Source organism: Moschus berezovskii, chromosome 17 (assembly GCF_049115385.1).
Source record: "Moschus berezovskii isolate FMDL1 chromosome 17, NW_MosBer_1.0, whole genome shotgun sequence".
Taxonomy (NCBI): domain Eukaryota; kingdom Metazoa; phylum Chordata; class Mammalia; order Artiodactyla; family Moschidae; genus Moschus; species Moschus berezovskii.
Window position 1 is genome coordinate 65367757 of NC_142476.1, and position 27858 is coordinate 65395614.

The window sequence follows — 27858 nt, forward strand, 5'->3', positions numbered from 1 at the left end:
GCCTCATGGCTCCCTGTTTTCTTCCTTCATGTCCTAGAACGTTCTTCCTGGTCACTCTGGGAGGAGTAAGACTTCATCTCCCCTGGCCCTTCAGAGAGGATTGCTTTCTTGATCCTTTCCTATTCCAATCTAACTTGTTTCCTCTGATTATAAATTCTAGGATTTGTAATTCTAGAATGTTTCCTAGATGACAAAACTGTCCAAGAGGCAGTTTAGAGGTTTAAAATACTTTAAGAGATTAAGTTACTCGCTTGAGGTTGCAGGTCCTGGAAAGGGCAGAGCAGGGACCAGAGTCTGGACTCTTTTGCTTCCGCCAAAAGAAATGAGAGAAATAACAAGTAGCTAATATTTTGTGTGACATTTTGGAATTTACAAAATCATGGTTTACATTTTATTTGATCCTTACAGATATCTTTTGAGATGATCGTCCTTACAGTATTACTAATCACCTTTTTTGGATGAAGCTCAGGAAGTCTGTGTTCTACCCAGCTGACAGGTCTTACATGCAAATCGTCTGAATCCACACCCTGGGTTTTGTTTAAAAAACATACCTTGCAAAAGACCTCCTTTGGTTAAGAGCATCTGACTCTTATAACTAGGGAAAGAACCCACTAGGAAAATCCAACTGCAATTCAGATTTAAAACTAAATGGTAGGGGATTCCCTGGCAGTCCAATGGTTAAAACTTTGCCTTCCAATGCAGCAGGTGTGGGTCCAATCCCTGATCGGGGAGATAAGATCCCACATGCCTTGCGGCCAAAAAGCCAAAACATAAAACAGAAACAATATTGTAATGAATTCAATAAAGACTTTTAAAATGGTCCATATCAAAAACATCTTTTTAAAAACCCGAAAACTAAGCGGTAACAAGCAGCAGCTTCTTGAAATCCTATATTGTGTGTTAATATCCCCAAATCCTTGGTTAGAAATATTAAAACATGTCACCTATTCAATGCAATGCAGTTCCCTAAGACAACAGGCGGATGGCCTGTCATTGCACAACCAAGTCTCTAGCGCTACGATCATAGCACAAGCAAGGGTAAACAATAGATGCATTTTATGGTCAAAGGTTCCAAGTTTTTCATATATACACACATATAAGTGGCTCTAAGTCTTATTTCTAATAAGGTAGAAACACTTGAAATCCTATTTTGTAATAGTATACTTTTATATTATTTTATACTTCTGATTTCTTAACTCCATCCCTCACCACATGCAGCAAAATATTTTTAACAAAGGTGGGAAGCTCCCTTACAAAACCTATTTTTTTTTTTTTTTTTTTGCCATACAGCAAATTTCCTTTGACTTTCTATTTTACATATGGTAATGTAAGTTTCCATGTTACTCTTTCCATACATCTCACCCTCTCCTCCCCTCTCCCCATGTCCATAAGTCTATTTTCTACGTCTGTTTCTTCACTATTGCCCTGTAAATAAATTCTTCAGGACCATTTTTCTAGATTCCGTATATGTGTTAGAAAACGGTATTTATCTTTCTCTTTCTGACTCACTTCACTCTGTATAATAGGTTCTAGGTTCATCCACCTCATTAGAATGACCCTCATCAAAACCTGTTTTTAAAGTTTATTTAATATCTGTTCACATAAGTAACAAAGTAACAAAATCTGAAAACAATGGTTATAGCAGTCTACACTCATGCAGACTTACTATGTGCCAGGCCTTGTGCTAAAATGCTTTACATGTACTGTGAGCAAAAAAAGTATCACCTGTCACTTCAGTAAACAAAAAATGTTGTTGCCGTCAAACCATCAGTCACTGCAGCGGCCCTGACAGTGAGCCCTGAGGGAAAGTCAGGATGAAGAAAACTGGGACACCGGTCCTAGACAGTTAAGATGCATATCTAAGGAGTAACTTCAGTGAGCCCAGACTCTTGCATCTTCTCATACATAGAAAAGCACTGAAATCATTAACTTGAGAGTCTGTTTTTTATGATTAGCAATAATATTTTAATGTTCAAATCCATGTTTTGTTTTTGTTTTTCAGCAAACCCTCTATATATCCTGCATATCCTCCCTTATGTCTCTGGAATGATTCCTCAGAACTAACTGAGAGGCTGTCTCCCAGACTACAGTCCTCAGTAACGTTCCCGAATAAAACTTAACTCACAACATTTAGGTTGTGTGGCTTTTTTTTTTTACTTGAAAGTATCATGAAGTTGCCACAAAACAATTTGAGAGGGACTTTCCTGTTGGTCCAGTGGTTAAGAACCTGCCTGCCAGTGTGGGGGACATGGATTTGATCCCTGGGCCAGGAAGATCCTACATGCTGTGAGGCAATTAAGCCCAGCCACAGCTGCTGAAACTTTCACTCTAGAATCCATTCTCTGCAACAAGAGAACCCATCACAAGGAGAAGCCCATGCAGCGCAACTAGAGAAGACCCTCACACAGCAATGAAGACCCAATGCAACTAAGAAAAAAAAAAAGCTAAAAACCAAAACAAAACCATTTGATATAGGTGGGTACTATTACCACCTTCTGTAAGGAGATTGGGTGGCTCACCCCAAGGTCCCAGCTAATGAATGGCTGGCTGTCAGGTCTGTCTGAGCAAAGCACACACTGTTAATGCATAATTGGAACAGTCTCCTTGGCAAATAGGTGTCAATTTCTAATTCACTTAGTTCACAGGACATGGTCCTGGGGGCTTTTGTCCTTGAGAGGTGACTCATTATGTTTCAGCATTTGGGCTGCACAGTGTTTTTTCTTTCTGGTTTCCTGCTTGCTCCACCTGGACAGCCACACCTGCCTGAGGGTTTTCTCCCCACATAGAAACCTGTTCTACATCCTCATCAGCTGCAACCTCAGTGTCACCCCTCCTGGCTGAGGGTTCCCCCTACCACGGTCAGAATCTACCCATCCTACAATGGTTTAAAAAAACCCATCTGCTCTGGGTAACCCCATGGTGACCTGCTCCTGCAGAGGTGAGCAGGGTGGAGAGGAGTCACTGGAGTCTCCTCCTGGCACAGCCTGTTTGGGTCGGCCACACTGGGGTCTGGGTAAAACCAGGCTGGCCGGTACAGGCCAGGCCAGATGACCCACTGACCTCTGAGGCTCCAGCCCATCTGTGGTTCTAACTGGTTTGAGAGGATGCCTGCCAGTGACCAAAGCCTCTCCTGGAATGTTGCCACATGGATGGGACTTGAAAAAGAAAGATCCAGTGTGTACTTCCATAGATGTTTATATGTCTATAAGAGACTTTGAAAGTGAAAATAGCTCAGTCGTGTGTGACTCTTTGTGACCCCATGGAGTGTAGCCCGCCAGGCTCCTCTGCCCATGGAATTTTCTAGGCAAGAGTACTGGAGTGGGTTACCATTTCCTCCTCCAGGGGATCTTCCTGACCCAGGGATTGAACCCATGTCTCTTGCATTTCCTGTATTGGCAGGCAGGTTCTTTATTTTAAAGTTTTGATTGGAGGCTAGTTAATTTACAATATTGTAGTGGTTTTTGCTATACGTTCACATGAATCAGCCATGGGTGTACATGTGTTCCCCATCCTGAACCCCAGTCCCACCTCCCTCCCCATCCCATCCCTCAGGGTCATCCCAGTACACCAGCCCTGAGCACCCTGTCTCAAGCATCGAACCTGGACTGGCGATCTATTTCACATATGATAATATACATGTTCCAATGCTATTCTCTCAGATCATCCCACCCTCGCCTTCTCCCACCGAGTCCAGAAGTCTGTTCTTTACATCTGTGTCTCTTTCGCTTTCTCGCACATAGGGTCATCATTACCATCTTTCTAAATTCCATATATATGTGTTAATATACTGTGGTGTTTTTCTTTCTGGTAGGCAGGTTCTTTCAGAGAAGGCAATGGCAAGCTACTCCAGTACTCTTGCCTGGAAAATCCCATGGATGGAGGAGCCTGGTAGGCCACAGTCCATGGGGTCGCTACGAGTCGGACACGACTGAGCGACTTCACTTTCACTTTTCACTTGCATGCATAGGAGAAGGAAATGGCAACCGACTCCAGTGTTCTTGCCTGGAGAATCCCAGGGACGGGGCAGCCTGGTGGGCTGCCGTCTATGGGGTCGCACAGAGTCAGACACGACTGAAGCGACTTAGCAGCAGCAGCAGCAGGCAGGTTCTTTACCACCAGCGCCATCTAGGAGTCCTGGGAGGGATGGTCATGCCTCCTCATTGCAGAGGCGTCCAGCCAGGCTGTTTATGTCCAATAGTGTTCAAAGCTTTCCTGACTAGTGTGATCTGTCCTCCACCAGCTGTTCACCCTTAGAATTAACTCCAAGGGCATCATCCTGCCTGGAGAGCTATAGACAATCATTTACTCCATTTAAACTGTGGCCCACATTCTTGGCTAGAAAAATTCATCATCATAAAATTGCTACTTCCTGTTAAGCCAGTCTATAAATCTAATGCAATCCCAATAAAAATAGCAAGAGGATTTTTAAAAAATCGGAACACAGCTGATTCTAAAATTTACTGGGAAAAAATAAACATGAAGCCTAGCCAGCAAAAAATCTAAATATCTATTAGCTATTAAAACACACACATAATAAATAAAATAGTACAGAACTTGTGCATGAACATACAGAGATATATAAATGGCACTGAAGAGAAAGTCCAGAAATAGTTCCAAACATAGGAATTTAGTAAAGATAAATTATTCACAAATGAAATTGGAACAACTGAGTACCCACCTAGAAAAAAAATCAAATTATAGCTCATCTTGTCATGGGAATAAATTCTAAATGGAATAGCATTTATATATAAATATAATATTGTATATCTTAATTATATACTTTATATTTTTATATATTATATGTAAATATTATAAATCTAGCCATTTGTATTATCTACATATTTTTGCTTATGTATTTATGCGACATACTGTTATGTTTTAATACATTTACAATATGATAAATCTAGCCATTTGTATTATTGACATATTGATTCTTCATGTATTTATATGATATACTGTTATGTTTTAATACAAATTCACACTATGATAGCATTATAATATTTTTATAAATCCATATATTCTATAAGAGATAATGGGAAAATTCTTTTATAACCTTAGAGTGGAGATATCACTAAATTACAACCTAGAAGTCATAAAATCTTTTAAGAAGTAGTCTTCGGGTCTTTTTATTTCATGTAGACAGTCCAGGGTTAAACAGGTTTTATTTATTTACTTTCGGCTGTGCTAGGTCTCCACTGCTGCGTGCAGGCCTTGCTGTAGTTCCGACGCGTGGGGGGCTACGCCTCGGTTGTGGTGTGCAGGCCTCTCCCTGTGGGGCCTCTCCTGCTGCAGAGCACAGGCCCCAAGGCAAGCTCACTTCAGTAGGTGCTGCCCGTGGGCTCAGGAGTTGTGGCACATGGACTTGGTCGTTCCAAGGCGCAAGAGATCTCCCCCGATCAGGGAAGGAACCCGTGTCTCCTGCACTGGCAGGTGGATTCTTTACCACTGAACCACCAGGGAAGCCCACAACAGCTTTTAAATTAGTCCGCTGAGTAAGGTTGCTGCTAATGGATTTTAGCAGCCATGCTGCTGCTGCTGCTAAGTCACTTCAGTCGTGTCCGACTCTGTGCGACCCCACAGACTGCAGCCCACCAGGCTCCCCTGTCCCTGGGATTCTCCAGGCAAGAACACTGGAGTGGGTTGCCATTTCCTTCTCCAATGCATGAAAGTGAAAAATGAAAGTGAAGCCGACCCTCAGTGACCCCATGGACTGCAGCCTTCCAGGCTCCTCTGTCCATGAGATTTTCCAGGTTTAACAGCCATAAAATTTTTAAATGATAAAATTAACTACATTAAAGTAAAAAAAAAAAACTACATGGTAAACAAATCACAATAAGCAAAGTCAAACTAAAAAATAACAGGGAAAAATATCTGTTACTCAGATCCCAGACCAAAAGTTATGTATACATCTCCGTATTTAACAAGAAAAAAATGAAAGCTCAATAGAAAAATGGACAATGACATCAACAGAGTCAATGGGAAAAGGAAACAATGGCTCTTAAACATATTAAAAGGCACTTACCCTCACTCATCATAGAGGAAACATAAAGTAAAACTACACTGAGATACCATTTCCACCCTTGGGATTGCCAAGGTCAAAGCGTGATGATCTGGAGAGGTTGTGGGGGAATGTACACCCTTAGTCCTGACAAAGGCAGTTTGAAGCTATTGTCGATGTGCTCCAGTAATTCCATATGTAGTCATCTCCCTACAGACATTCTCACATGAGAAATGATGTATGTACAAGTTTATTTAACTGTAGCACTCGCTGCAACAGAAAAGTCTGAAACAAGGTCAATGTCCATCCACAGAGGAAAGGTGAAACAAACTACTGTCTTTCTCCAATGATAGCCTATGCAGCAGAATAAGGAATCAAGATGCTCCCTGTTGATACAGAATGATCCCCAAGATGTGCTATGTGAAACAAAGCAAGTACAAAACAGCAACAACAAAAAGAGGAAAAAGAGAAAATGGGGGCACACCGTATTGGCCTCCCATTTCTAAGCCTATCTTCACAATCTGAAGTTATTTTTGGATGATTGTCTAGAAGAGAAACGTGTTCTTCTATAAGCTTGCTGCTGTTAAGTCGCTTCAGTCGTGTCTGACTCTGTGCGACCCCATAGATGGCAGCCCACCAGGCTCCCCCATCCCTGGGATTCTCCAGGCAAGAACACTGGAGTGGGTTGCCATTTCTTTGTGGTTTTATTACCATAAACTCTAGTTAATTGCCCTCAGTAGATAATTGGTTAGGTTAATACTTTTAGTGAAAAAAAAATGAAGCTTAATATCAATTACTCTAAATGAAAATTATTTTTGGCAGAAGTCTTCTGTAATAATTGCTCCATAGTCAATAAGAACCCTGGAGGAGGGCATGGCAAGCCACTTCAGTATTCTTGGGTAGAGAATCCCTATAGACAGAGGAGCCTGGCAGGCTGCAGTCTGTGGGGTTGCAAAGAGTCAGACGTGACTGAGCGACTAAGCACAGCACAGTCAATAAGAACAGTCAATCAAGTCACTTATTGCCGTGTCCTCCAAAGTGTGTTCTGCAGGAACTAGTTTCTCAGGTTAACAGATGTTCCTTCAGAAATGTGTTCGGTGGTCATATAAGTTTGGGAAATGCAAAACTAACTAGGTCAACTGTGGAGACATTCAGAGTCTTTCAATAATTATACATGGTGACCTCCCCAAAGCAGGGCCTGGATGACTCAGGGGTAAAGTACCTGCCTGCAATGCAGGAGACGCAGGAGATGCGAGTTTGATCCCTGGGTCAGGAAAGATCTCCTGGAGGAGGAAATGGCAACCCACTCCAGTATTCTTGCCTGGAGAATCCCATGGACAGAGGAGCCTGGCAGGCTGCAGTCCATGGGGTCAAGAGTTGGACACGACTGAACTCAAGCACACATACTTTAGAACTAATTGTTTTGCTGTAAGACACACACACACACACACACAAACATGTATATATGTATGCTTTTGGGGTGGGGGGTAAAGCCAAAAAAATTTCTGAGGAATGAGGCATGGTATATCTAAATACCAACACATTCTGACTCACCACCTCACTTCTGCCTTTCTCATCCTGGGAGCCTGATCCTGCCTTGGCCTGTCCTGAGCCCTGAACATAAGCAGGGACAAGTGTCAGAGCTGGATCACTACAGGTCCCTGACTTCCCTGGCTGCCGGTGACATTTCCTTTCAGCAGGCAGCTCCTGGCCAAGTCTATCCCTGAGGCAGCAGACAGGGTCCTGCCCAGAGGTTCCCAAATCACACCAAAGCCTGACCACAGGCTGGACAGATCAGCTATTCCAACATCCGGGCTCCCCCAACACCCAGCTCATCTTCTGCTTCTCTTTTCAGTCCTGGCAGACATTCAGCCAGTCCAGGCCTGTAAGGCTGGGGAGGGGAGCTGGGGGATTTTCTGTTCTGCTTTGCACCCTTAAAGCTCATCTGGTGCGCAACAGCCTGGTCAAGCAGGGGCTTGCCGGCCCTTCCTCCCAACACCGGCACCACATCCAGACTTAACTCCCGGGAAGGGACAGTCCTCACCCCGCATGGAGAGGGGACCTAGAATGGAAGTGCCCCTGGGAAAGGGAACTGTGGATTCAAATGCCCTCATGTAAAAATGACTGAGGTCAGTGGGGGGATGAGACAGGCAGTATTCTGGGAATCTGGAGCAGGTTGGGGGGTGGGGGGCAAGTGGAAAGCAGGATAGAAGGGAAATCACCCGGGGGAGGGGATCCAGGGCCTCAAGCCAGACTTGCCCCTTGATTTTGGACGCAGGCGGGCCCTGCCCTGCCCAGTGGGGAACTCTGGATCCCTGTAACAGGCGTGTCTCACTCACTGGAGGTTGTGTTCATGCCTGTTTTCTCAAAGAACTGCTTCACTGGCCCCTCATCTTGCCTTGCACCGCATTTCCTCACCTTCCCACACCCCTTTTTGCCTCCAGCACCAGGAAACCTCCACGCCAACTCCACCCTCTCGGGGTTCCTCAGAGGCTGGCTCTTGGCTGCCCTGTCAGTCCCCTTTGGCCGGGTTTTCTCCTCCAACCCAGGCCCTAGGGATTGTCCTTCCAGCAAAACTTCCTCTACAAGTTGGCTCCATGATGTCCTAGGGGCCTGCTCTGCAGCTAAAAGGAGGTGCACAAACCCACAGGCAGGGTGCCTGCCATCTGGGAGTGCTGGCCTGCTGGAGGAGAACCTTGGGGCGGCAGCACCCAGGCTGATGGGGCCCAAGTCAGCGTGGGTTGATGGTTCGCCCACCCGGGAGGTTAGAAGAGCCCCGGCCACCAGACACAAGGAAGGGGCTCCATGGGCGCCCACAGTCCCCCCAGGCAATCCCCAAACCAGAAGGGAAAGACCCCCTGGATCAAGCTGGGAGGGCAGATCTGGATATGAATCCTGACCCCGCCACTTAAGACTGTGATCTCGGACACCTTTCTTGATTTCTCTGAGAGCATGTTTTCTCAGCTGTGAGGTGGGTAAAAGACAGACATACCCTCAAAGGGTTGTTAGGATCAGATGGAAAAGGGAAACTAGGGTTCCTGGATGGGTTTCAGAGATCTGTAACCCAGGGACACAGTGTGCACATTTTGCCTGTAGGCAAACACGTGTATTTTCTAAGGAGGAGTCAGGTTTCACCCCCATTTTATACCCCAAAAGTTAAAAAACACCAGAGCTGACACAGAGCTCAAATCCTGGCTCTGACTGGGGGCAGTATACTATTCTCTCTGTGCCTGTTTTCTCACGTATAAATGGGCTTCATAATAGGAAACTGTCTCGAGCTGAGAATTAAATGCAAGAAAATAAGCATTTGGAACACTGTCTCTAGGTATTGGCTGTTTTTAATCTTCTAACATTATAGCAGAGAAACCTGAGGCCTGGAAGAGGTGGAGTCTTGACTGAGGATGCGTTATGCACTGAACGTTGGCCACAGCGGGCTGCCCTGTTTCGGAAAGGGTGACAGCTCAGGATGGGGGTGGTGCAGGAAGGTGGGCGTGAGGAGGGAGGGGAGCCCCCAGGGTGGGGAGGAGGAGGGGGTGAGAAGGGAAGGAATGGGACTACTAGTGCATGTAGGGCCTGTCTCATCGTTGTGAGCCCCTGCCAACTCGTCCAAAGTAAGAGGGGAGGGGAGGATGTGTAAATAAAGATGAAGGATGAGCACTGATGCGGGTGTGCATCCAAATGCACTCACTCAAAACCCCAGAAAGACAGAGAGATCCCCTGTGGCTCAGTCGTAGAGAATATGCCTATCAATGCAGGAGACTCAGGTTTGAGCCCTTGGTGGGGAAGACCCCCTAGGGAAGGAAATGGCAACCCATTCCAGCATTCTTGCCTGGGAAATCCCATGGACAGAAGAGCCTGGTGGGCTTGGGCTAGTCCATGGGGTCACAAGAGTCGGAGGCAACTTATTGACTCAACCACCACCACTCACCTTCACCCCCACCCCCGCCTAGCCTGGAACTGTGGCAACTGTCCCTCCCTACTCCCAGCGCAGGACCAGGGACTGAGTACCTCTCCCCTGGGCTGAGGCTGGTTGGTGGTCTTTGCTCTGTCCCCTCGCAGAACCCAGGAGCCTCCTCCTGTGTCTGCAGTTTGATAATCTCTTTCTCTCCCTGCATGTCTTTCCCAGGCGTTTTCCGCACAAAACTACTACCTTTATGCCTACAGAAGAGGATGCATGTGTTAGCTTTAATTTCTTCACTTGTTCAATGACTACTTCGTGTCTTCTCTCTGGCCTACCCTCGGGCACCTGCCGAGATCACTTAGGCCACTTTTTCTCAAGGGGCCCCAGGGAATTCCCTGCAAGTTCAAACTTCCCCCTCGCTCCCCTTCTAATTTGTTGGGAAAGGGAGGTCTGAGCAGGATTTTGGCTGTTAAGCTCAGCTGCCTCGCCCTTCCGGACTTGGGCACCTGAATAAAGGTCTAACTGTCCCTAGCCAGACTGCCCTCCTCTGGCTCCTCCACAGCCTCACTGACAGTGACCGTGTACACACAGGCTTCCCTCCATGGCGCATACTCGGCCGCACCCAAACCCCCACCCTCTGAGCACACAGCACCCCCAGGCAGCCCTCGTGAATGGCTCCTTTAAGCTCTGGAGCCCTCTTCTGCAAAGGTAAATACGTGCAGAGCCATGTGGGTAAATTTCCAGAGCCTTGCTCCCCGGGCCTCTGTGTCTGGTCCCGAGGGTCAGCGTTGAGCACTGGCCAGGCCGCCTGGGGCCCGTTGCAGGGAGTGGAACGGTGACGAGGATTGTTATTTGCAGCTGCTGGAAATTTTTCAAAGAGCGGAGCATGCTATTTGTTTACGCCTTCTCCTCCTTTCTCTCCCGCCATCATTGTCTTCCCTCCAACCACAGGAAAGTGGAGCAGAGAAGCTGGGAGATGCCGGCTCACCTGTCCCGTGGCAGGTCTATTACTCTAGGGAGAGGTGCCTGCTGACGGTCCCAGGAGGATGGCAGCTCTGCGAGGGGCTGGGACCCTGTTGCCATGGAGCACGTGCTCCGTGAAGCAACAGACAGCTCAGAGAAAGAGACAGAACCCGAAGGCCAGGGCCAGCCTCCCAGGGCCCTCTCCGTCTCAGTGCCCCTTGCTGCTGCTTTTTGGCCAGACCGGTGCCTCTGAGCACCTGTCCTTGCACTGACCCTGCATACGTGCCTCTTCTTTTCCTCCCATCTGGGCTTAAACTCCCTGTTCCCATGGTCCCTCCTGACCAGGTCTAGAGAAGGATAGAGCTTCCTCTCCAGGGTTCATCAGACAGCAAGGGGGATGATGATCAAAGAAGACGGAGTAGAAGAGATGGGTGTGGGGGGAGGTGAACATAAAGCCTCAAGTCCAAATAGGGCACATGGCTGTAGGGGGGTGGGGCTTGAGGAGGGCAGCTTAGACTGGTCCTGAGAGGGAGTGGAGGTGGGGCGGGAAGAACTTGCAGGGAGAGGCAAAGTCCAGTGCAGATACCGAAAGGTTTGGGGGTGTGTGGCACCTTCCAGGAGTGTGAAAAGCAGGGCAGAGCCGCAGTGAGGATGCTGGGAGGATGGAGGCTGGACATGGGTTATACTCCTGCAGAGTCTGAACTGACCCCCGAAGGAATTTAAACTGAGGTTCCTTTTCACCCTTTCTTCTTCTGCACAGACCCTCCAGGCACAAGAATATAACACTTGCACCTTCCAGAAAGGGCTTCTCGCTGCTGGGGAAGAAGGACCCAAGGATCGAACCCGGGTCTCCTGTATTGCAGGCAAATTCCTTACCAGCTGAGCCAGCAAGGAAGCCCTGGAGAGAAAGTAAGGACGCAGAACAGAGAGGGCTGGATGGATGGGGGGAAAGTGGCGGTGGGGGAGTGGGGAGAGGCAGACACAAGAAGAGTCCGGTGTAGAGAAAGGACTGGGATGGTTTTTGTTGTTGCTGTTTGTTTTCTTTTGCCTAAAGCCCAGTCCACTGATCTTCCTGTCATGGGCACCCAGTAAAGCTGGCTGAATGGAAGCAGAGAGGGTCTTGGGGCTGGGCGGGGTGTCCCAGGAAAGCTTGGTGGGTGAAAGGAGTTCAGAAACTGGGAGCACCAGCCCAGCCAGCTCAGTCCCCCTCCACCCTGCACACTGGGAAGCCCCAGAGAACACACCCGCCCTAACCACGACGGGCTGGTGTCCGAGCAGCCTTGGGTCATCACTGTGGTGAAGGAACGACAAGGCCATTATGAAAGGGGAGGGACCGTGGCATCTTCCAAAAATGGGAGCCTCGATATTTCTGGCTCACGTGTTCTTCTGGAACCTTGTCCATCCCCACCAGGGGGTGGAATCTGCGTTCTCCCCTTGAACCTGGTGGGCCTCTGTCTGTCTCGATGAACAGGTATGGCAGAAGGGATGCTTCCTGACTTCTAGGGCTCTCTACAACTTCTGTGTAAGAGGGTGAGCGCCCTTAAAGCCCCCGTGAAAGACACCACACAGGAGGCAGAGACCCCGGAGCTTCAGCTGACCAGCCTCCAAGCCTAGACACCAACCTGTGGCTAAGGGATCTTCAGGTGCCCCCCAGCCCCATCCACCCCAACCCCATGGGAGACCCAGAGAGAGTCCCCTGGCTGGGCCCAGTCATCCCTCAGAACCACAAGAGAGAATGAAAAAATGATTGCTGTTGTTTCAAGCCTTTGATGGTGGGGGGCAGGTTGCTAAACAATAGATACAGGTGTAAGGAGACCAGGACCTTCCTGAAATCTGTGCCTGGCCAGGGGCAGTAAGATGCACCTGCCAACTAACAGAGAGGAGTCCACAGGGACAGATGTCAGTGTGAGGATGCTGACATCCAGTCACTCTGAGGTCCCCGGGGCACCCCAGTACCCAAGATGCACTGCACGTGCCTGGTCCAGGAAGCTGGGATGATAGATGGCCCTGCCAGGGGGAGTATCCCAGAGATGCAGGAGGGCCAATCTCTTCCTTTGCTGCAGCAACTCCCCAGGGGAGGGTTGGAACTTTTCTCCCACGGGATCAAACATCCCAGCAATGCAGCCCTGACTGCAGCTCCATATCGTTTCCTCCTTCCCTAGGGTGACGCCTGCTCCTAACTGTGGCTGGCACTGTGTGGAGTCTTCACCAGTTCCCAGCACAGGCATTGCACCCTGGGTGCCTAGTGACTACCCTCCATCTGCCCCATGGTACTTAATGTGTCCCTAGTCTCCTTCTCTTCCTGGGTCTATCACGGTATCCCCCAGGAACATTTTTGCTCCCTCTACCCCCAAGGGACGTTTGGCACTGTCTGGGGACATTTTTGGTTGCCATGCTTGGGGAGGGGGGTGCCAGTGCATCTTGCAGGCAGAGGCTGGGAGCGTGCCATGCCGCCTGCAGCACTCAGGACAGTCCCTGGGATGGGGAATGACCCAGTCCAACTGTCAGCTGTGCTGGGGCCAGGAAACCCTGCTCTCTCTCGAATCCTGCTTGCCTTGCGTTTCATCCATGTAGTACTTTATTCCTTTGCTTTCCATGGTGACAGCTAGATACATGACCCTTCCCAAGATTGAGACACTGGTATGGGCTTCCCAGGTGGCTCAGTGGTAAAGAATCCACCTGCCAATGCAAGAAAAGCAGGTTCACTCCCTGGGTCAGGAAGATCCCCTGCAGAAGGAAATGGCAATCCACTCCAGTATTCTTGTCTGGGAAATCCCATGGTCAGAGGAGCCTGGTGGGCTATAGTCTATGGGGTCACAAAAGAATCGGACATAATTTAGTGATGAAATGAGACACTGGTATTTAACAATCTCCAGCAGGCCTGATACCCTGCTGACGGGACGAAATCTCTCTTGGCTGAGGCAGCCTGGTGAGTCTCAGCTTTGGAATGGAGGGGAAGGAAGTCCTAAGGAGACAATAGTGCCCCCACTTGGGATGCTGGTGGGGAGTGGGGGTTCCCCAAGGAAGTGTACACTCTGCCAGGGCCTGGGCCGGAGAGATGAGTCCCAAGGGGCTGTCCCTTCTGTGACTCCTCCTTGCCTGAAGCAGCCCAGAAAAGGCTGCCCCCAAACCAGAATGACGCTTCCATACAGTCAAGTCATATTGTATCAGTGCTGTCAGGGGCAGGAGGGGGAGTGGAGGGGGAAGGGGTGGGGTGCTCCACTCTGCTCACATCCCAACCCTGGCTGTAACATGGGGCTTCAGCCTCCTTCTGTGAGCCGCATGCAGAGCTGGAGGAAGAACAGATGATCCAAACCAGGTGTGCTCCCTCCCTCCCTCCGCCTGATGCTCCTGCGGAGAGCTCTGAAAGGGAGAAGAAGGGAGGATGGAGGCGGACGGGGGTGCCAAGGCCTCAGGGGCACACTGTCGCACACCGAGCTTGCGTGTAAGACCAGAAGGAGGCTGGGCTCCGTGTGCCAGGAGGACACAGCCTGCTGTCCATCTCTGCTTCCTAGCTTCCTGTGAGAGTGGCCCCCACGGTGACCCCCTGATAGCAGCGTTACCTTCCAGCTCTCTCTTGCCTTCCTGCCAGCCACAGCCACATCCTCGCTGTCCTCCTCAATCCCTCTGTGCCCCAGGCCCCCACAGGAGAGGAGGTGGAGCCAACCCTCCTTCTAGATTCCTACTTCACAGAGCTCCTTCCTCACCTCCTGGAGGATCCAGCCAGCGGATGTCTACTTTCCTGACTTCCTGGGGGCCTTCACAGTGTCGAAATGAAGGAAAAGTCTCACTGTGGCTGGGGCAGCAAATGCAGGGGAGAGATCACATAGCGGGTTGTGGTAAGAATGAGCATGGGAGGGGCTTCCCTGGTGGCTCAGGGGTGAGGAGTCTGCCTGCCGATGCAGGAGGCACGGGTTCCATCCCTGGTCTGGGAAGATCCCACATGCCGCAGAGCAGCGGAGCCCACGCGCCACAACTACTGAGCTTGCACTCTAGAGCCTGGGAGCTGCAACTACTTGAAGCCCTCGCACCCTATAGCCCATGCTCTGCAACAAGAGAAGCCACTGCAACGAGAAGCCCATGCACTGCCACTAGAGAGTAGCCCTCACTCGCCACAACTAGAGAAAAGCCCGCGCAGCAATGAGATCCAGCACAGCCACAAGTTAACTAACTAAAAATTATTCAAAAGACAAAACAGAAGAATGAATGTGAGAGGTTTCTTCGCTCTGGTCCTGATCCCCAGGGAGAGAGAAACCACCAGTCACACACCCTTAAGGTTCTGCACCGCATGGAAAAGGAAAGATGCAAATGCCACTTTGTTCCCATTTCCCAGGTGGGTAAGTGGGAGTTTGAGGCTGAAAACAGCAGGGGTACTGCAGACAAATTGGGTGCTGGGAGAGGGGGTGGCCAGGCAAGGTGGAGTGAAGAGTCTCCCAGCTTCTCCTGGAAACATCAGGGAGAAACGGCCATCACACAAGCCCTGAAAGCTGGGGCAGGAGACTTCACTGAGTTTCCTGAACTTTCCTCCAAACACCAGCTCCTCCATCACCTCCTCTCCACAGCTTTAGGGTTTGTCAAAGCCAAGTACTAGAGCTGACCCCATGCAGTATTCAAACACAGTGCTACGTGCTCTACCTCCCAGCTTCAGGTACCTCCTCCCCTCAAGTCTCACTCTCCCCAAAGGTAATGTGAAATTTGCAGCTATTAAACCCTTACTAAGTGTCAGCCTCTGGCAAGTAGAGCTTTCCATGCATTATTTAATTCCATCTTCATAGCCCTATGATGTAGATATCACCCCATTTTATGGATGAGAAAACTGAGGCTTGATGAGGATGGTGATTTATTTGCCTCATGTGACAGAGCCAGGAAGTGATGGAACCAAGAAGGCATCTTCTAACTGATGGAAACTCAAGTCCTCACTCTGGACCCTGCTATTTACAGATGTTTACTGATGTATGGGGCTTCCCTGGAGGCTCAGGCAGTAAAGGATCTGCCTGCAATGCAGGAGACCCAGATTTAACCCCTGAGTCGGGAAGATCCCCTGGAGAAAGGAATGGCTACCCACTCCAGTATTCTTGCCTGGAGAATCCCATGGACACAGTCCCCAGGGTTGCAGAGTCAGACATGACTCAGCGACTAACACTTTCACTTCTTCACTGATACATGTGCCTTGCTTGGCTCTGTGTGGAGACATACAGGCCTGTGAGGATCATACAGGCCTGAAAAGTCAAGGATGGGGGACTGGATCCCAACAGCAGTAGCCATAGTACACACATGGCTTTTTTCATTCAAACTGAATAAAATAAAAAATTCAGTTCCGTGGTTGGATTAGTCACACTTCCAGTGTTTGCCATGTAGGTTGTGGCTACCATAGGGACAGTACAGAACATTCCCATCACTTCTGAAAGTTCTGGTGGACAGTGCTGGCTTAGAGTCTGCCCCACTGCACACCTGCCATCCAATGTTGGGCCAGCCAGCAGACCACCCTCCTCCTCCTGGGGCTCCTGTGCCTGTACTGTAGCTGCCTAGGGTCCCACTAGACCTCACAGAACACGTGGCCCTTCGTTTCTGAAATCCCCTGGATGGGGGCCTCGCTGTGACTGATGCCGTGTTGGGGGATGATCTGAGCAGGGGTCTCAGACCTTGGAGTGGAGATGTTATTGCTCAACAAACATGAACTGAAGCCTGGTGCGGGGGCAATGTGCGGCTGCCAGGGGAAGTCACAGAATGTCAGAAGTAGTGAGACCACAGGGAACTGAGATGAAATCGCTTCATCTCAGGAAAAGGCCAGAGACCACACGGGGCTGTTGCTTGGCTCCCGGTTCAGGGAGCACCAGAATAAGCAGAAGGTCACACTGTGACCCACAGGCCCACGGGGAGCAGATGAACCCTGTCAACTCCTCGGGAGTTTCCTGAGCTTGCATAGGACCCTGGATGTGACAGTGGGGTGGGGGAGAATTCTTTGGGGAGAATTCCTACTGCCTCTGGGGAGATGAGGTCAGGGGCAGCCAAGGAGAGATGTGCTCAACCTTGGGCATCTGATGGGCAGGAACCCCGCTGTGTGACTGCCAGGGTTGGGGCGGCCAGGGCAGGACCGGGCCTCTGGGCGATCCATCCCTGCCCTGTTTATGGACCTGTCTCAGGTGCACCTGGAAAGGGAGCTGGGAGCACAGGCAGCAGCCACAAGGGAGACAGCTGTGAAAGAGCATTTATAACCAGAAGAGCCGGGAGAGGAAACGATGACTCATGGACTGCACACATCTGCCCCAGGAGGCTGGGGGTGGGGGTGGGGCAGTGAGGGCAGTGCTGGGCTGGTGGTGAAGCCATTGTTTTAAGAAAGAGGAGAAACATATTTATTTTCTCCATCAAACCAGCCAATACTAATTTTTGAATTTTTTTTTTTTAAAACTATATGCACTATCTTTAAAAAAACGTATCCTACAAAATCCTGGACCAGGACTCCTGAAAAGTGGCAAGCTCATCAAAGCTGTCTGAGAAACTGCCATAGCCAAGAGGAGCCTTAGGAGCCTTGACAACTAAATGCAACGTGGTGTCCTGGATGGGATCCCGGGACAGAAAAATGACTGGGGAAAAACTCAGGAAGGTACAGAATGGACTTTGGTCAATGATAATGTATCAGTATTGGTTCATTAATCATAGCAACTGTCTCACACTAATAATGTAAGAAGTTAACAGTTGGAGAAACTGGGGGTGGTGTGTATGGAATTCTCCGTACTTATCATCTCAATTTTTCTGTAAATCTGAAACTGTTCCAACAAATAAAGGCTAGTAACATTTTTAAAAGGTGCTTATTAAAATGGCTTTTAAAAATTGTAAGAATCACTTAAAAATGATTATTATTATTTACAACCTTTAAAAATGGGAAAATAGGGAGAGGCCGAATTTGCTTAGGATTCTACAATTTGCCAAGTGTGTCTGCCTATATTAATTGAATTTTTCACCACAGCCCCGGGAAGGAAGTATTATCATGATTCCCATTTTCTAGAAGAGGAAACTGAGGCTCAGAGTGCCTGGACAACCTGCTCATTGTCACGCGGGCTAGGAAGCAGGAGAGGAAGCCGAAACTGGAAACCTCCTTCCTGGTGCTTTTCCCACTGGTTCTGGGCTCCCCACTCTCTGCTGAGCTCGGCTGTGACGGGAGACACCCTGTGACACCTCCCAGCAGGTGCTGTGGGGCTTGTGTGACCCTCAGCAGTAGGGTAAGGGTAGAGGCCGGGTGATCCACCTTAGGGGGCCAGGTTACAAAGACACGGAGTTGTGCGGTTTCAGCACTGGCAGCCTGGAGCCCTCCCTCAAGTAGCTGAGGGCCTTTGGGGGCACCTGGCCAGGGCAGCCACCTTCCCCTGAGAGCCGTGAGGGCAGTAGGGACCGTGGGGAGCTATGTGAAAGGGGCAGTGTGAAAGCTCAGCAGTGGTCCAGTGAAAATCAAAGGCAGAAGGAGCTCAGCTCTCTGGTCTCCCAGCCCCCGGGGCCTCCATGGCCATCACCTATCACAAGAGGCTACAGGCAGCAACTCCAGACTGTATTTAGCTTCAGGGCAGCCTGGATGAAGCTCAGCCTGGATCTCCAGCCCTTCCTCCAGAGAGGCAGATTTTTTTTCACTGACTCAGTGCCTAGCACAACCAAGGTCTGCAATGCAGGTGGCTCACATCAGAGCAGCCTGCAAACAGGATTACTCTGGTGAGGCTTTGAGCTGACCCTCTGGGAAGACGGTAGAAATCTGTGGATTAACTATTGCCAGGGAGCCCTGTGAAGGGAGCCCTGTTGGGAAATGTACAAGTCCAGGTACGGCCCCAGCCCAGGTTCCCTGGCAACCTGAGTGAGTCTCCAAGTAAAAAGTACAGGTAAGGAAATACATTTTGCCTTGAGAATGTTACCTCCATATTTCAACAAAGCCTCGTGACAACTCGTGATGGGAGTGAGAAGAGTGTGGAAAGATTTAAAATCATATTCGAGTTCTTTCCTTGGGCCATTTTTAGCTATATGGCCTTGCATGGACTCCCCACCTGCTGCCTTAGTTTTCTTATCTGCATAGTGGGGTGAAAGTATTTATTTGGATGAGATAATAATAATATTATTACATGAGATAACGAGATGAAAATCCTCCACGAGTTGCACACTGTTTCTTAGTCACAAGGGCTTCCCAGGCGGTGCTAGCAGTAAAGAACCTGCCAGGCAATGCAGGAGACGTAAGAGGCACGGGTTCTATCCCTGGGTCAGGAAGATCCTCTGGAGGAGGCCATGGCAACCCAGTCCAGTATTCTTGCCTATGAAATCCCAAGGACAGAGGAGTCTGGAGGGCTACAGTCCATAGGACTGAAAAGAGCTGGACGTGACAGAAGTGATTTAGCACGAATGCACAGGGTCACAGGGGCTGTTATCACTCCTCGTCTGAGATAAGCGATCTGGTGGCCTAGCCCAAGATCTCCACTCAGTGTCAGGCATGAGGAGTGACTCTAGAACAGTTGAATGCCCCATAGTAGGGGATCTTTGAGATCACCCTGCTGACCCTCCCCACCTTCCATTTTTAGAAGAGACTGAGGCTCTTAGTGATGACTTGCCCACGGTCAGCCAACAGTAAGCTGAGCCTCGACTCCTATCTCGAGTCGTGTGGCGGGTGTTGCTGCCCTTTGTTCCTGATGCTTCTGAACCTGCGGGGACCTGGTGACAGCCACCACCCACACCCACCCTCTGCCCAGATGCCAGAATCAGGGTGAGAGTTCCGTTCACCACATTTCACAGTTCATAATCAAATCAGCATCCTCCAGTACAAAAGGCCAAGAGAACAAATGGCCAATGTGGTGTAAAAAACAAACAAACAAAATTTAGAAATGATAGACCTAATTACTGAGAAATTTTTAAAGGACTTAAACTTGTTTTTACTTAATTTGAGGCATATCATGTGGATTTTTACCCCAAGAATGTAAACTTTTTGTGTCTCCTCTCCAAATGGCCTGACAGTATTCCAACAGGACTTACATCTTGCCATTTGGTCCTTAAGAGGTCATTAAGCTTTGAAGTGGATGTTTAGCCCAGGTGTGGAATTTAGCCCAGGTATGACCGTTGCCATTTCTGTTTCTAGATTTTTCTAAAACTCCTGTGGTTAGCTGTAATCTCTATCAACCTCTAGCTCAATTAACTTTCATTTTCTCTAACCAATGGACTTTTCTGGAGTACCCACCTTAGGTGCCTAAGGGCTCCTGGGTCTATCTTTTGTGAGGGAGAGAAGGCAGGAAATGGGAGGTAGCTATTCTTTAGGTAAGAGTGTGCTCTGGCATCTCAGGAATTTGCACACAGATGCTGAACTCAGATAGTGGGGTTTGCTCGCCTAGCTCTGAGTCATGCTCTCCATTTCCCAAGGGGCTCCCAGCATACCCCGCCTTAATGTCTTAATGATTCACAGAGCTGCCCCGACATCCCTCAGAGGTTGAAAACTTTCCATGCCCCTTCTAGGGAGTCTAGTTCAGGGGTTAAACACAGACCGTCTGCATTTGCAATCCAGGCCCTCATTTCAGCTGTGGTATGACCTTAAGCAAGTCACTTCCCGGACAGAACCTCTGCTGGGTGGGCCAGGAAAGAAGGCACAATTCAAAGATGATTAACTCTGTTACTGATGGACTAGTCTGGAAAACAAGTCGATGCTGAAGGCTCAAAATAAGGTTTTGGTTTATTGCAGCAAATAAGCTGCTCTAGCGATCATAGGCTCATACCTACTATGAGTAAAACATAATAAGCGTGGATTCTATGAGAATCTTAAACGGCAGTCCCAGGCCCCTTTGTTAAGACTTCTTCAAAGAAACCCTGGGGGCAATAAGCAACAAGGTCCTACTATAGAGCACAGGTAACTGTATTCATGGTCCTGTGATAAACCATAATGGAAAGGAGTATGAAAAAGAACATGTGTATGTATAACTGAGTCACTGCTGTACAGTAGAAATTAGCACAACATTGTGAATCAACTATCCTTCAATAAAATCAATTAAAAAATAAAAAATAAAACTCAGGTGCTTTCATGTCAAAGCAGCCTGTATTTTCAGTCTCAGCAGGCACTGTATCAAATCAGAGCCCGGCTTCAGATAGCCTCAGCTACTTCAGTTAAAATTACTTAAGTGAACATTACAATTGCCTCTGTGACCACGGCGCCACGTCCACTGTTGTGATGCCATGGTGAGCTCGTCCTGCAAACACTGAGGCCACCCTGGTACGTTAACTTCCTCCCAGCAGTGACGACTAGGGTTTCCTCTTCCTTTACAATGAGTCACCATCCCATCCCTGAACCACAGAGAACTGATGTCTCAGCGCTGCAGCTGACCCGGGGGAGTCCTCCTAACTGGTCCTCAGCCTGGAGCCTGACTGCTCCGTGGGCCACTAGTAACACTGGCTCTGGGAGATGCAGACGCTAAGGGTGGCTGAGATCCAGAAGCTCCTCTGTCCCCCAGTGGGAGCATCTCTGTAACTTCAACAACTAGCCTAGCACTTCCCTGGTGTTCCAGAGGCTAAGACTTCTCATTCCCACTGCAGGGCAGGGGCCTGGGTTTGATCCCTGGTCAAGGAACTAGAACCCATGTGCCACAACTAAAGATCCCGCATACTGCAACAAAGATTGAAAATTCCATATGCTGCAACTGAGACCCAGCACAAAAATAAATACATAGTAAAAAATAATAATAATAATCTCAACTCTTTAAAATGACAACAGCAACAAATAGCCCAGTCTGGTGCAGGGGACACAGGGGGCCTCACTGCACCTCTATTTGTCTACCACAGCACAGGATCCTAAGGAGACAAGACATTCCAGGAAGCTTCTGGAAATGGAAACTGCCAAAGGGTTTGGCAAGAGAGTGGAATCATAACTCATCCCTCACTCTTTCCACCCACAGCTGTGTAGACAGGCCCCTGTAGCCTGCTTAGATGCCATCACTTACCTAGGGCTCCTTGGCAGATGTCTGTGCGAGTGGCTCCTCCAGTAATAAATTGGGGATCATCACAGATCTCCTGAAAACGAGACCCACAAAGTATTGTCAACGTATATGCCATATGCTTTTGTAGTTAGGACACCTCAGTTTCCAACAGACGCATCGGACCCTTCTGTCTCTCCCCTCCCCTCTAGGGAACGCCTGGCAGTTAGTTAGACTGCCATGGGGTCCTTCTCTGACCCCTGCTCTGTGGGTCCTGATAGGTGGTAGGGGATCCTACTGCTCCACTAGATCCCAAGGCCCCACACTGCCTGGAGCCTACTTCATCACGCTACTTCCTAGGACCAGGACAGTGCCAAGTCCAGCCTCCTCTGGGGGCCTGCAGATGCTCCACACTTTGGAGTTGCCCTGCTCACCATGCCCACCCCTCTCCTCTGTTCCTGCATGGGATTTCTCCTCTCCCACCCAGTTCTCTCCTTTTCCATATCGTATCATATCTCAAGACCCACTGCCGCCAACTCCATGAAGCCCTCCTTCACAGTCTGGCCCTCACCCATCCTTTCCATCCTGAATCCCAGAGTATCTATACTCTGCAGTTCAGCAGCTAGATGTGCGCTGTGCAGGGTGCTGGGTACCACTGTGTCTTCCTAACACTTATGCTTCTTGAGGGCAAGGGAAGGTATGGAGCTTTCTGGATTTGCCCACAGGCCATGATACTCGGGACGGGGGCGGGGGCTGGGTCCACACACTGTGAGCCTGCTGTATGTCAGTTCTGTGTGCGGTGCTTTATCTCAGGAACATGGATGGGCAACAACCCCATTTTATAGGTGAGATTATAGGTGAGATGAAGCCACATGTCCCAAGATGCATCGCTCATGGCTGTAGACAGCAATGGGATTTGACTGCTGTAAACCATACACTCCCTTCCCTCCTGCACTACTTCTAAATGATTACTAACAAGCCAAAAAGGGCTGTCCTACAGGTCGCCTGCTGGAAGCCAAACTTGAACAGGGCTGGCTCCTCTGCTGCCCTCTCTGAGCATGCTTCCTGATTCTAAAGAGCTCCACCCAAAACCACAGAGGAAGCATAGAGCATAAATCTGGGCTTCCCTTGGCCAGGACCCTTTGATTTGGAGGAGCTCCACCCCAGAGTGCCTGGCGGGCCCCATCTCTGTCAAGCAGAAGCGTTTCCTGGGTGAGGCCAGGATCTAGCCCCTGTCCTGGCTTAGACTGTAGACCCTTTGGAATCCATAGCAGAGCACACTCCTCTCATGCCTGCATTGTCCCTTCCCCGCTCGGGTGGGTCTGTCTGAGGGAAGACAGGCACAGTGAGAATGCTTTTTTGCTGAGGCAGATGAAGCCAGCTTTGCCCGAGGCCTGCCAGCCAAGCACTTATCATGCTGATAGAGTACACGGAGCTTGGTGCTGGGAGCCTAGAAATCATATTGATAATCCTCGGTGTGCCAGGCACTTACCCCAGAAGGATTTTTCCATTATTTTTGAGAAACTTTTCACGCCTTTGGCAGCCTCTCCAAAGGAGGCAAAGTTTAGAGTGGCTCTTAGAGATGCTTCAGGAAACTGAAACTTGTACACAGCATGAAGGGCACGAATTAAATACGGAACATCACAGTCTCAGGAAAGGGGTTGAGAGCCTGCGCTTTGGAGTTAGCTGTGAGTGTGACTCCTGGCTCTGCCACTTCTTATACAGTGGGTTCTATGACCCTGGCAAGTTACTTCACCTCTTTAAGACTCAGTTTCCTCATCTGTATAATGGGGATAGTGATGACAAGTGAAGGTTAAATGAGATGACTATGGATGTGTGCCTCGGAGAGCACTGTATCAGTTACCGACTATTATAGTTATTGAAGGAGTATCATAATCACTGAACTTGGAAGCAGGAGATGCAGGTTTGAGGCTGAACTCAGCTAGCTGAGTGTAAACAAGTCATAAAGCTCTCAGAGGCCTTAGATCCGTGGTCTCCAACCTTTTTGGCACTAGGGACTGGTTTTGTGGAAGACAAATTTTCCCACGGATGGGGTGGGGGTGGGGAAGTGGTTTGGGGATGATTCAAGCATTTTACATTTATTATGCCGCCGCTGATATGACAGGAGACTGAGCTCAGGTGGTAATGCGAGCAACGGGGAGCGCCTGTAAACACTGATAAGCTTTGCTTGCTCACCTGCTGCTCTCCTTCTGCTGTGTGGCCTGGTTCCTAACAAGCCATAGACCTGCACCGCTCAGGGCAAGGTGGGGACTGACAGGTCTGCCCTCGCTCCAACCTGACTGGTGCCATCCTTGATGGTGACAGCGTTTTTCTCTGCACCAGCCCACAGTGACTTTAGCCGTGTCCTCTTCCCATCTGCGGAGCCCTCTGTGGCCAGTGTTGGGAAACCCGCTCTGAGGAAGGGCAGCCCTTTAGCTGCCTGGCAGGGCTGGCCCGCTCCCCTCCCTCCTCTTACTCCCTACTCTCACTTCCTTGGGGACTCCTTTTCTCTTTAGTTCCTTTCTCTCTGGGACTTGACATATGTTTGTGTGCATGCTCAGTTGCTCAGTCACATCTGACTCTTTGTGACCCTTTGGATTGTAGCCCACCAGGCTTTTCTGTTCATGGGCTTCTCCATGAAAGAATACTGAAGTAGGTTGCCATGCCCCCCACCAGGGGATCTTCCCCATCCTGGGATCGAACCTGCATCTCCTGTGGATCCTGCATTGCAGGCGGATTCTTTACCACTGAGCCACCAGGGAAGCCTGTGACTTGGCATATAAAACATTCCAACTGCTCTCATCTGGAAAAACAACCTCTCAGGTCCCAGGTCCCACTCTCCCTGCCACCTTCCCTCCTCTCCTTTCACAAGAATGCTTCTGGAATTACACGAGCACGCTCTTCATTTCTGGTTCCTTACTTTGGGGTCCCCAGCCATCTGGCGCCTACCCACTGCAATTTTGTTGTTGTCGTTCAGTCACTAAGTTGTGTCCAGCTCTTTGCGATCCCATGGACGACAGCATACCAGGCTTCTCTGTCCTCCGTTATCTCCTGGAGTTTACTCACATTCACGTCCATGGAGTTGGTGAGGCTACCTAACCACCTCATTCTACCCACGGCAGTTGCTCTGTTAAAGTCACCAGTGACTTGCTTGATCCAGTGGATACATTTTTATTTATCTTGCTCGACCTGAACTACAGCTGTGTTTGAGAAGGCAGAGAGAGTGCCTGCGAGCTGTGGACTCTAAACACCCACAGGCGGATAGTCCTGGCTCCAGCCCCAGACACTTTAGTATAAGCAAATATTTAACCTTCTCAAGCCTCAATTTCTTCAATTGCTGAATGGGTCTATACCTGTTGCCCTCCCCGTTGGTTTTTCAGTTCATACCCTGTCCCGTCCTAACCTGGGGCTCTAAAATGGGCTTAGATTTCCATTTTTCCATCTGGAAATCCTATAGGCATTTCCAACTGTTGGGTGACCTGTCTGTCTAGCCCCTAATGCCTTCAGAGGCAAAAACCAATAGGCACTATGCCTGGCATACAGCAGGTGTTCAATATAAGCTTACTGAATGAATGAAAGAATAAGCAAAGAAGTACATAAATTCACCTCACAAACTGTCAAGTACTATACAAACGTAAGGCGATTACATTCTCGTTTATCACTTTCACCGCTGTAGTTTTGTTTGAGGCTCATTACAACCTTGCATTCATTCACTCATTCCACAAGGAGTCTTTTTGTTCACAGATGTATCCCAGGCATTTAAGACAGTGCCTGACGTTTAACAGGCACTCAACAAATACTGTTAAATGAATGAATGAACAAATCAATGCTTACTCTGAATGCACCAGGGATCGACTGGTGAACAATACACACACAGTCCCTGCAATTCAGTAGGAGGGACAAACAAATATATGTAATTATGTGTACAAACTGTGAAATGCTGTAAAGGAAATTAGAGTTCATGATAAAGAATGACAAGATGAGAAGGGGTTTTGCTGAAAAGAATGGTCAGGACAAAATCTCTTTGGGGAGGGGACATCTAAGTCCCAAAGAATGAGTGAGCCAGATTCCAGAAAACTAAGAAAGATCATCTCTGGCCAGTGAGGCAGGAAAGAGACGGGTACCCTTGAGAAACTAAAACGTGCTGGGCTTGGTGAGTCAGTGGAGAGGAAACTATTACGGCATCACCTCTTCTTTTAGATAAAGAAATTGAGGCACAGAGGTTAAACAGCTCACTCAAGTTAGCAAGAAATGAACTCAAGTGCTCTGGGCCAAGGGTACCTCCTATTGCACTTGCTGCCTGCCGGCTGGGTTTGGGATAACAGAAGGTGACCAGTGGATGGGGGAGGTGGGGAGGGGTTCAGGGGAGAGGAAGCAGGACAGGAATGCTTATTTTCCTAACAGGTCCCAGAGGCTGGATTTCCCAATAGGCCTCCTTGGGGTGTGGTGGGGGAAGATCAGCGAGGTGTCCCATAGGAGTGGAGCCAGGAGGGATCCCAGGGACACAGGATGTACAAGCTGATCAGGGGAGCAAACTGCACCCAAGGCCTGCCAGGGCACGGAGGACAGAGATCCACGGAGGGTGGGAAAAGGATGTTCATAGGGGGCCCCGAGATTACGGGGTGAGGAGCAGGAACCGGCTCCTGGCTGCATCTCCTCTGTCCTTTTGATAATCACCAGGGTAAATATTACAGGGAGCTGTCTTGCCAGTTCCCATCTGGAAAAATAAACAGGAAACTGAGTGGATAAATCTAACCATCACTACAAGAGGCAATCCCTAGTCACAAACGTCCAGGCCATGCGTGGACTTTCTCCCCGAAGCAGAGACAACCGAATTAGAGACCGACTTTCCCCGTGAAATACCGTAACAGACACGCCCGGGTCTCCCGCCCACCCCCCTCCCCCGGCCTCCGTTCTCCGCCCGCCGGAGTCCAAGAAGTTTCCTCCAGGTCCCCTTATGTCACCCGAGTTTTTGTGAGTTTTTGCCGGCGGGCCTGCTAGTGGCATCTGTGGGCAGCGTGCACCTCGGCGCGTCCTAAGGGCCCCGTAGTTGGCAGATGGGACGCGGGCGACCCCGCGCCAGCGGAGCCCCGGATCGGGCTCCGGGCCGCGGGGCTCTGTTCTCCGCGCTCCCGCGGCTCCCCGCGCGCGGGGCCGGGTTCTCGCCCGCTCGGAGCCGGGCCGCCGCGCCTCCGGGCCCCGCATCCCGCCCGGGGCGCGCTCCCTACCGTGGGCCGCTTCCACTCGATGCCCCGGGTCTTGCTGGAGTAGGGTCCCAGCTCCTTGAAGCCCAGGGAGGACGGCAGGGCCGGGAAGGAGGGGTCCTGGAACAGCGCCCCGGCCTCCAGGCACTCGTCCCGCAGCGCCGCGTAGTCCTGGTTGAGGTACTTGACCGCCCTCTCGTGCGAGCCCAGCCCCTCGGCCGCCTCCCGGTCCCTCGCCAGCTTGGCCGCGATGCCCGCCATGGTTGGCCCGGTGCCCGCGCTGCCGCCGGGCGAGCGAGCGAGGGTCTCGGCTGCGGCGATGCGCGGCGCTCGGCAGGGGCGCGGCCAGGGCCCGGCGCGCGGCAGCGGGACTGTGAGCGGCCGCCGCCGGCGATGATTCACCGGGTCCGGCAGCGCCCTCCGCCCGGCGGGCGTGGCCTGGCCGCTCCCGGCCTGCTCGGCGCCCCGCCCGGGACCCTGGCGGCCCGCGGCCTGCACAGCGCCAGCCGGACGGCAGGGGCCCTCGGGGCCGGTGCTGCCACCTGCGGACGGCGCCCGGGATGGCCGAGCCGGCCGGCTGCGAGCACCGCGGGCATCCCGGTGGAAAAGCGGGGACTCACAGCCAGCCTCACTGTAGCCGACCTCCCACTTGCTGGAGAAGGCTGGCGGAAACCCAAGGCTGGGGCTATCCTGACTCTCCAGGAAACACCCTGTGAGTCAGAAGCGGAGAAAGCTGGAGGAGAAGAAATCAGCTCTGTAAGAAGGCGGTTTCTCTGCTATGGACCCCATTTGACAGATGGGAAAACTGAGCGACAGAGAGGTTAGATGGCATCACCCAGTGCTGCTCAACTAGTCTGAGGCGGAACAAGGATT

General features: G+C 50.1%; 1 protein-coding gene across 1 annotated transcript in view; it reads right to left on the reverse strand.

The window, feature by feature from the left end:
* Positions 1-27398, reverse strand: part of CAPN2 (calpain 2) — a 58812-nt gene extending 31414 nt beyond the window's left edge. The window contains exons 1-2 of the mRNA XM_055419829.2: positions 27010-27398; positions 21809-21878 (exon numbers count right to left, since the gene is read on the reverse strand). Of these exons, the coding sequence (XP_055275804.1) occupies positions 21809-21878; positions 27010-27246 (307 nt within the window). The 5' untranslated portion in view covers positions 27247-27398. The remainder of the gene's footprint in view (positions 1-21808; positions 21879-27009) is intronic.
* Between the last annotated feature and the right edge of the window lie 460 nt (positions 27399-27858).